The following is a 9,944-nucleotide window of genomic DNA, read 5'->3' on the forward strand; positions in this document are numbered from 1 at the left end:
GCTTTCGGTAAATTAGGTCTACTACTATATTTTTTATTAAAATTTTGATAAATTGGGCCAATTTCATTCCATTCATAAATAAGGCTTGATAATGCTTTTCCAGTGTGAGAATTTCATTTCCAAATGAGGCCCATTTCAAATGCATCAGAAGGCGATAAGCGGTTTAGGAATTCTCAAACTTATGTTGCAGTGATTTCTTAATTCTACTCAACTTGTTTATCACGTAAGTAGTATTCAGTTTATTTGTTTAAAATAAGAGACATTTTACTTAACAAGGTAGAAATTAACAATTATCTTAAAACAAAGAGTGAAGTTGAGTCATTAACGATTTATGAACTTCAGAATTTTGAATTCATGCTTGGCATGGTAATCTAGTAAAGGTTATTGCATGCAATCAATATTATGAGTAAATATCTTCAAATCGAAATCAAGGATATTGATGGTGTTATCGACCTCTTACAAGGAATTGTTTCATTTCTCGAAGATTATAGAGATTGAATTTGGTATTGTCATGGATAAAATGACAAAAAGGAAAGTAAAATGCGAATTGAAATTGTATTATGAGAAAAACGTATAATTTGATGAAAGAAGCAATTTGACAAAAGTAATAGTGATAATGTAAATCAATCAGCTGAAGAATCCTTTAGAGTTAAATACTTTCTTTTATAATTAATCAAGCTCCATCTTCTCTAAAATTCGATTTGAACAATTTAAATAATATGAAGAGGTATTTGAATTTTTGTTAAATTTGAAGAGGTTGAAACGTGTAAATTTTTTCAATTTGTTGAAGTCTTGTATGAATGTTGAGAAGTATATGGAATATAATGGATGTTCAGATGTTAATGGAGACTATTTATGCTATGAGTTACATGTCTTCAGGTGCTATATACCAAGTGAAAAACGAGAGCAATTGAAGAACTACAATTTTTAAAAAAATCCCAAATATTTATGTTACTTACAAAATTTTGCTAATCATACCTTACCTCTAATCAACTATAACTAAAGAAAGATTGAATGTATTGACTATATTATCAATTGAGAAAAAAATGGTTGAATAGGTAGATTTTCAAATTTGATTAATTTTTTTAAAATTGCTAGATGAATAGTATTTAACTAATTGTTTGGAACATTATCGACTATGTTATTTGATTATAATATAAATATTTTGGATTATACATTTTATTTGTTTTATACTTAAATTTTAATTTAGCAAGTTAACTATTGATTCCATAATACATTTATAGATTTTGCATACACATTACCATTGTGGGGGCATAATTTATGAAATTTGCCTCAGGCCCCGAAAATCACAAAACCAACACTACAGATAAGTTGACAATTCTAATTGACTATAGATATAAGTTTGACAGGAAATGAAAAAAAGTGAGGTTGAAGAGCACAAACGTGTGCTTGGCCAGGAGTTCAAAAATAAAAACCTAGGACCTTTGACGTATTTTCTTGGTAAAATATACTCTTGATTTATTGGAGGTTGGCATGCTTGGATGTAAACAATGTGATATTCCAATTTAAGTTAATCATAGACTTGGTTTTGATGAAGAAAGAAAGAAAGTTGACAAAGAGCATTATCAGACTCTTTGGTAAGCTAACATACTTGTGTCGTACAAGATTGATATTGCCTTTTCTGCAAGTGTTGTTAGCATGCATATGCATTCACCAAGAGGAAAAACACATGGAAATTGTGCACCATATTCTAAGATATTTGAAGAAAAATCTAGGGGTACGAATTCATTGCCAAGAAAAATGGAACATGAAGGTTAGATGCTGATTCAGTAGGTTTGGTGATGTTGATCTCTATATTGCACATTTATTGGAGGCAACCATGTAACTTGGAGGAGCAGAAACAGGTTGTGGTTGCTAGAAGTAGCATTGAAGCTGAATTTAGAGCAATTGCTCAGGGCGTGTGGAGCTACTTTGGCTAAAACTTAATTTCTTGGAAGAATTGAACATTGAAATAGAAGGGCCTATGAGATTATAAATACAATGTAATAAGGCTGCTATAAGCACAGACACAACTTGGTTCAATGGGCAGATCTTGACTATTGGAAAAAAAATTTGAACACAAAATACAATAATATAGATATAAAAATTAAAAATTTCATATTAAATATTCTCAAATTTCAGTGGGGCCAGTGGGCCCCTACTCTCTCCAACACTGACTGATGGACGCTTCATTAAGGAAAATTAGAAAGTAGAATAATTTGCATGACATTTGCCCCAACACGAACTAGTGGCTGAAATTTTCACTAAGAGTTTGTCAAGGACGTGCTTGATGCATTACCAGGCATGCGGGGTCTTCTAGATATTTTCGAACCAATTTGAGGGGGAGTGTTGGCATTGTTAATTATTTTATGCTATTTTGAGTCAAGTAGTTAGGATAAATCCTAAATCCTAAATTTTAGGAGTTAAAATTCTGTAGTATTTATTATCAAATTGTTAAAAGATTTTACCAGTTTGTTATCATACTATAGTCTTAAAATAGTTTGTGTATACACAATGTATTTGTACTTCTCTGGCATATGAAAATACAGCTTTTCTCCTACCATGTTGACATGGTGTCACAACAAGCAAGGGTCATGGTTTAATTCTTGCGGCCACCCATTTAATATAATTGTGCATGTGTTAAGCTTTGATGAGATGGGAAAAAAATGAATCTCATCTGCACAGGATGAGGTATATTGAAGATAATATTTAAATAATATACATGTCGCCTTCTCTAACAGATTAAACTTTTAGATTATGTGATTCAACACTCCTCTATCAACACAACTTTTGGATAAGGTGATTCAACATGGTGTAACAACAAACAAGGTTCTTAGATTAATGTCTCTCTTTTGTCTATTTATGAAATTTTAGAGCGAGTAAGACCTTTTATGCAAAAAATGGATCCAGCTAGATGTGAAGGAGTGCGTTGAGAACTAAATTTAGATAAATGAAATTGTTCTCTCTTCAACGTCTTAAGCTTTTCTATGGATAATTTAACAATCGAAAAAAAAAATAAATAAATAAAATTGTGACCATCATAATTGATGATTTGCATAGCTAAAGAAAATGGTACCTTCCAGGTCTAAGCATTAATGTTGCTGTAAACATTGTGTAAGAACCAGTATACTCTGGAGATAGGTGCTCTCCTTCACTCCAGCCATCAAAGGAGCCCATGATTTGCACACTCTGACACATTTACGAGACTACAAACTCAAATTTCCCTAGTTGATAATATTAATACACTGTAAATTTTAGGAGCAAATGTTTACCAGAAATAACATCAAGCACAATTATTCTCAATGCTATGGAACCTTCCAAATAACAGATTCGATATGTAAATGATTTTACTTGAGCGTAAATTCATAGACACCACAGAGCATCGTTAAGGATCATGTTCTAGTGTAGACTTGCTCAATGATATTCTTTATCACTTATCTATCCATTAAAAAGATACAAAAGTTCCAAATTGTTCGAATGTGGTTGCTAGCTATGAAGAAAATTATATCATTCTCAGCATATGCAAGTATCAACTACGAAGAATTCGTTTAATCATCTACAAGTCACTTCTAAAGTGCTTTGCAGATATTATTTCCACTAACAAGATAACAAATGAAACAAAACTATTAAAATTGGTAAAAACTGAATTTGAAACTATAATTAGTGAAGTATCAAAATTAGTAAAGTTAATAGAGCATGTTCAAATCGATGCTGTCTTTGTTTACTAGTAAAACAATATTTAAGCCTGTTATTTCAGTTTCTCTGAACATTTTGTGCATTAAATATGGTCGATGTTGTTCCTATTTTTAAAATTTAAACTCAATTAAGCCCTTCTTTGAGCCCATTTTTTCATCAAAATACATTTTTCAACGGTGATTTAACATCATTTCAACCACACATTTTTTAATAAATAATATTACACGCAAACCCAAAAATTTTCCTTATTTTCTAACTACACATTCTCCATCATAACACTATTTCAAAATGCATTTTTCTAGAAAAATGCGGCTCAAACAACCCCTAAGGCTTCTTCGTGCATGCTTACCATTTTCAAGAAAATAATGAACCTAAGAAATGAAAAGAAAAAGTTATTTAAGTAGTTTATTTGCATAAATACTGTTGGCAGGAACTAAATATCCAACACGATATATATTATTGGTGATGCACAGTGGAACCACTTTAGCTGCTTTTGATCATTATTATTACTTATGATTATTTCTCGTTCTATGTAAATCACTAGCATTCCAAATACATATCTGATTTCACAGTAAAAAACATGTAAGAGAACAAGTCTATTTCCCTTTATTTACCTCTGCTACTCCAGACCAGAATAAAGGAACCTCCTTGGGTTGTGCGGCCTCCACGTCCTTTATCTGTTCCTTCATTTTTTCTTGAACAACTTTTACCAAAGTAAACACAATATATCAAGAAAAAAAGGTAAAAATGTGGTTAGTCCAGATAAGCTCATCTAATAACAAGTTGTCTTTGCCACGAAAAATACGGAAAGAACATAATATTGCCCACAAGTCTACAACTACACAGCCAAGCTAGTTGATGATGTCCTCGCCCCTTTATCTTTACAATTTCACATTTTCTCTTACTTTCATTTGTTTTACATTTTCACAATTTTATTTTATTTTGTGCGCGAACATAGTAAAGCCTAAAACTAGCTCAAGCAAAATGATCGTGTATGTCCCTCTTTTTTCTGCATTTATATTTGTTTTACATTATACTATCATTATTTATTTATATTTTAGGGAGGAGGGCTAAGCCATTTGCGTCTCCTTATAAAGGTCTATTTGAGTTGAATCTCCTTTGAAAGTCCTATCTTAATTTATTGAAATTTAACAAAACAGAAATAAATTGGCAAGATACTGAAGTTTCTTGATTACTTTTTTATGCCTGCGGAAAGAATGTTCACCTCTGATCTACCGTATGGGAGCAAAAGTGCATCATTAGAATGTGAACTTATAAAAATGTCAAATCTTACATATTTCCATGTCATACCTTGTAATCGCGAAAGAAGGTGAGACTGAATATATTTCCCGTTAATCTTTCTTGAACCATCAGGAATATTGTAATTAGCAATTTCTTCTGCCAAATTAACCAGAGCCTGCAGAAGACGATAGGAATATCGAATACTGTAATCAAATGTTCAAACATGGCCCTACTTATATCCTAAAGGACTAGAGTGCAGTGAAAAAATTATTGAAGAAGGAAACCTGAATCTCAAGATCCATAGTGGCAAGTTCACTTTTGAAACTAATCAATGAGTTCTCCGTTGTTTGTAACTGCAGAGACGTGTCATTGGTAACAAAACAATCTGAAGACAGACTATGCATTCCATTATCTTGATAAAGTATCTATTTCACACTTTATGTTGACCAAGTCAAACAGAATAGAAAATCAAAATTATGAAAATTAATCTCACAAGTGCAAGACACTAAATTGATTCCCTCTAAGGCTTGAAAACCTTCCATATTCCTAGTTCAGTTAATAGACAACTAACATTGAGCTACACTGGCTTCATAACATGTAACATGTTTGCTTCCGGGTCATTTTTTTCCCCTTCTCCCTTCTCCCTTCACTCTTTTATTATTGGGTAAGAATTGAATGCACAGATCTCACAGTTACTTTTGGCAACCAGAAGTCAACTAATACATATTGCTTCAATCCAGTTTCTATTCAACTTCAGACCCCAAACTAGATTTCATATAAACATGAGTTTATAAAGAGGCAGTTGCTGTATTTAAACAGAAACAATATCTAACATTATTATTGTTATCTATAGTTGCCTTTACAATCAACAAAAAGATGAGAAAAAACTACTTACAACTTATCAGTTGAAAAAAGAGAGAGTTTTAAACTGATTTAAGCATATTAAGAAAGAAAATCGAAGAAGTGGATTTTATAGTGATTAGAATTGCGAGATCACAAGAAAATGGATGAACTATCTTGACAAGTTCTTTGCAAGACACTACCAGGCGAATATTTCCAATTTTATTGAAGATAGATATGTCAACTACAATTGATGGATCTGGATGCAAGAACTCAGGGAAAAAGGAAGAAGATGAAGATGAGAAAAGCAACTGCATTAGATGGAATCCCAATCGAAGTGCAAAATTTTATACAAGTTGATAAAATTATTTTATTAAGATCTTACAGAAAAAACATGTTTGATGCATGAAGAATGCTATGGTCTCTATATACAAGAGTAAAGAAGATTATAAAATTTGCACAAATTTTATAGGCATTAAATTTGTATGTCACACAGTAAAACTATGAGAGAATGTGGTTGAATACAGATCAAAGAACTACTTTGATTTTATGCAGGGGAAATCTACAGAGGTAGTCATTTACTTCAAAGCAAAAGTGGCATATAATTTTTCTTGAGCTAGAAAGAATTTATGATAGGGTTTCTATAAAGAGTCACCCACTCTATCATGGTGTTATGATTCCAAAAGACAGTCGAGAATGGGATCTGTGACCAATATAATTACTTGTACTTGAAATACTTTGTTTACATATTATTGTAAAACATGCTCATGTACCTTATAGTTGACCATACATTTCTTAGAGGTCTAAGGGTCAGCACCGTACATCTACTAGAGCTTCCTTTGCTCTAGATAGATTTTGACTATTATTCAATTATTAACACTTACTTACTATTATTCAATTATTAACACTTACTATCTTCTTTCTACTTGACATTCATTTATGCCCATTCCAATAAAAGGTATAAAATGAACCCGATATTGAAGTTTTGGCTCACTGATCAGACAATTCTTTGCAATCCTGTAACTTCGGGTCTCATTTGATTTCCTCTCATCCTTTTCACTATGACGAAAGCATAGACATAATGTTGCATATTTTTACTTGCATGTGGCACAGAAAATGCAATGGCCTTAGTTAACTAGTTGTAACAGAAAAAGAAGCAAAGATCGAAAGTAACTACAAGAGGATACATATATAAATATCCAAATGCAACAATTCAAATTTTTAAGTAGAAGTAGCACTATAATAAGTAATACTATTCCAACATCAATTACAGGACAAATGCAAATCAACAGTATAACAAACTTAAATATCTATTCAAATCATTATAGACCTTCTTCTGACATTTTTGACACATTATTGAGGTCATTAACTAACATGATGAAGATGATTAACAAACCTGACGCTTCAAGAACCGATTCTGTTGATTTGCTTCACTCAGTTTCTTGATAAGCTTTGATCTCTCAGAATCGGCCAGCAATGCCTTCAGCTGTTAAGAAGTGAGAGTAGGCTGTGGTAGAAAGCATCATCCAGGAAATACGGCACTAAAGGAAATAACCAAATATCCACATCCCGTAAAATAAAGGCAACAAAACGCAATGTAGACAATGATAACATTTTCTATGAGGCTCGAGAAAAATTTCACATTCCCATTTTCTCCTTCAACTGATTGGTAGTAATCTTTACCTCATCACTACTTAAAGGTCGTGGGGCTTCCTCAGGTGAATCCTCAGACATAGACTCCTCATCCTTTGCAAAAGTCTCTGTTACTGTTGATGATGAACCCTCCTCCACACTAACTGGCTTGCAACATAATCTCCAAGATACATGGTGCTTAGCATTTTTCGAAAATAAAACTCGATTAGATTTTGTCAATCGTTGGTGATCCACTACAGAACTCCAACCAGCCATATTACCCTGATTTCTAAGAACATTTTTCATCTTGATCCTGCCACTTATCATTTGGTTGACATCAAATGGAAACAGAAAGTCATAAACCATGCTCATAAAAATATTCAGGTTGACAAAATAGTACAGATTTAACAAGAAAAAATCATCTTTGTAACAAAATATAATGCACACATAAACAAAAAATTAACATTAGTTTCAGATATCCATTATATAAAAGAACATAAATATACAAAATTTCTAATGCTTGACAAAGACTCACTTTGTGAAGACCGTCTTCCCTGCTGTACTTACTACATAACACTCCATATTTTAAGAGTTTCTACAGCAAAGAAATAAAGTAAGTCAGTTGAGGCATTTAATCAAACACATCGAATACATTGCGTTGCTTCAACAAGTTGCAGAAAAAACACTTCGATTCTATAGTAAATTGATTTAAAGCATGAAATTAACTGGGATTCATGAGATTAAGGTAAAAACACGCACAAAAAGTGATCTTGGAACTGCTACGGCTCGCCACTGCTTGTTTCCGCTGGTGCTTTACTGTGTCTACTGAGTGCAAGGCAGAGAAGCCGCGTCAATAGCATAATGACACGTTCGGGCATTTCAAGCCACGTGTAAAGATTTAGATTAGAGCATGTGGGCAATAAACTCAAACTCAGTAGTTGAGAGACGGCTGTATAAAACTGGGCCCACTTGAACATCCTCTTAATCAGCTATTTGGGCCTTGTCGAAGTTACTGGCACGTGGCGCCACTGCCGCAACATCATTTGAAGATGAAAAAAAAAAAAAAAAAAATGTTTCGCGTACATTTTGTCACATCGGTATCGATACAAATTCTGTTAAATTTTTCTTATACTTATGATTTTATTGCATATTTTAACTATGAAACAATTCAGGGCCTGTTTGAGTCACATTATTCCAAAAAGAAATATTTTTAAACAGTGATTTGATATCATTTCAACTACACATTCTTCAATAAAATAATATTACACGCAGATCAAAAAAATTTCCTTATTTTTTAACCACACATTTTCCATTAATACATTATTCAAGAATGTATTATTACCAAAATAATATGGCTCAAACACCCCCACAATTTTCAAATTTTAAGTTTTAAAATTCAAATCTCAAGTTTAATTAATTAATTATTAAGGTCACGATTATATAATTAATGGTGACATATGTGTACTTATAAATCACAACTTATTTATTGATCACATATTATTAAATTAATTGATAATGAATTATTTTATGGTTACAATAAAAATTTGGATAGATCACAAATTAAAAAAATTATAGGTCACTGTTTATTTGTCAGTCATAGATTTTCAAATTAATTGGTCACTTATTACTTTTCAATCACAAATTATCGAACTTTTAGGTCACAATTAAATAGTTAGTCACAAATAATCAAATAGCTGGTCACGTACCACAACCACTGCCACCAACACAAACACCGAAACAACCTCAACAATCCACCACCACCTTTGATTGTAGAACACCTGACCACCAACTACAAAAGTATCACCTATTACACAACATAGAATCACCACACCTACACCACCGCACAACAAAGAACAACAACAAAACAATACAAACCACCACAAAATAGGAGGGATCTGTGCGAACTTGACCTTTTTTCTACACAGCGTAGCCTCTCCACATCACCATTATTGTGCGCGACCTCTCTGCATAGCCCCATCATCTCCTGTTGGTCGGCGAGACTCTCACAGCGAAGAAGATGATAGAGAGTGGTCTCTAGGGCAATGATCCTTAGGGATCGCAGCGATGGCAAGTCCATTTTTTAGGGGAGGGTTAGAGAGACGGTATAGGAAAATAAGGGGCCGTTTGAGCCCCATTATTTGTAGATTATAATGAGATGAATAATATTTTTTTGAAAAATGAGTAGTTGAAAAGTTTTTGATTTACGTGTAATATTATTTTATTGAAAATTGTGTGGTTAAAAGTAAGAGAGAGAAAAATTTAATTTAATGTAATGAGAAATAATGAGGTTCAAATGGGGGCTAAAAGGTAGAGGAAGATGAGGGAGAAAATAATCAGGGTTCGAATGATTAGGGTAGAGATAATTTGTATATAAATTAATTTATAATAATATTATTAATACTAAACACTTGATTAATGAACAATGAAACTTATCACCCGGGTTTAGAATTGTATTTTTCAAAAGACGAGTGCAAGGTAATTTCCACTTGTACAAAATGCGTAAACTAACCAAGCGTGTAAGCTAATTAGGCTTA

The 9,944-nt window shown here is 32.5% G+C and overlaps 1 protein-coding gene across 8 annotated transcripts in view; it reads right to left on the minus strand.

The window, feature by feature from the left end:
* Positions 1–8,369, minus strand: part of LOC111409092 (protein PTST, chloroplastic) — a 9,786-nt gene extending 1,417 nt beyond the window's left edge. Inside the window, exons 1-8 of one of the 8 annotated variants that reach the window (XM_023039067.1) lie at positions 8,170–8,368; positions 7,946–8,005; positions 7,462–7,741; positions 7,175–7,264; positions 5,223–5,291; positions 5,008–5,113; positions 4,311–4,399; positions 3,077–3,206 (exon numbers count right to left, since the gene is read on the minus strand). In XM_023039067.1, coding sequence (XP_022894835.1) covers positions 3,093–3,206; positions 4,311–4,399; positions 5,008–5,113; positions 5,223–5,291; positions 7,175–7,264; positions 7,462–7,741; positions 7,946–7,992 — 795 coding nt within the window. In that variant the 5' untranslated portion in view covers positions 7,993–8,005; positions 8,170–8,368 and the 3' untranslated portion in view covers positions 3,077–3,092. Of the gene's footprint in view, positions 1–3,076; positions 3,225–4,310; positions 4,400–5,007; positions 5,114–5,222; positions 5,292–7,174; positions 7,265–7,461; positions 7,742–7,945; positions 8,006–8,136 lie in introns of those variants that run through there. The other 7 variants (XM_023039015.1, XM_023039041.1, XM_023039051.1 and 4 more) reach the window with 7 other exon arrangements.
* Between the last annotated feature and the right edge of the window lie 1,575 nt (positions 8,370–9,944).

The sequence above is a fragment of the Olea europaea genome, chromosome 2, assembly GCF_002742605.1.
Source record: "Olea europaea var. sylvestris chromosome 2, O_europaea_v1, whole genome shotgun sequence".
NCBI classification, from domain to species: Eukaryota; Viridiplantae; Streptophyta; class Magnoliopsida; order Lamiales; family Oleaceae; genus Olea; species Olea europaea.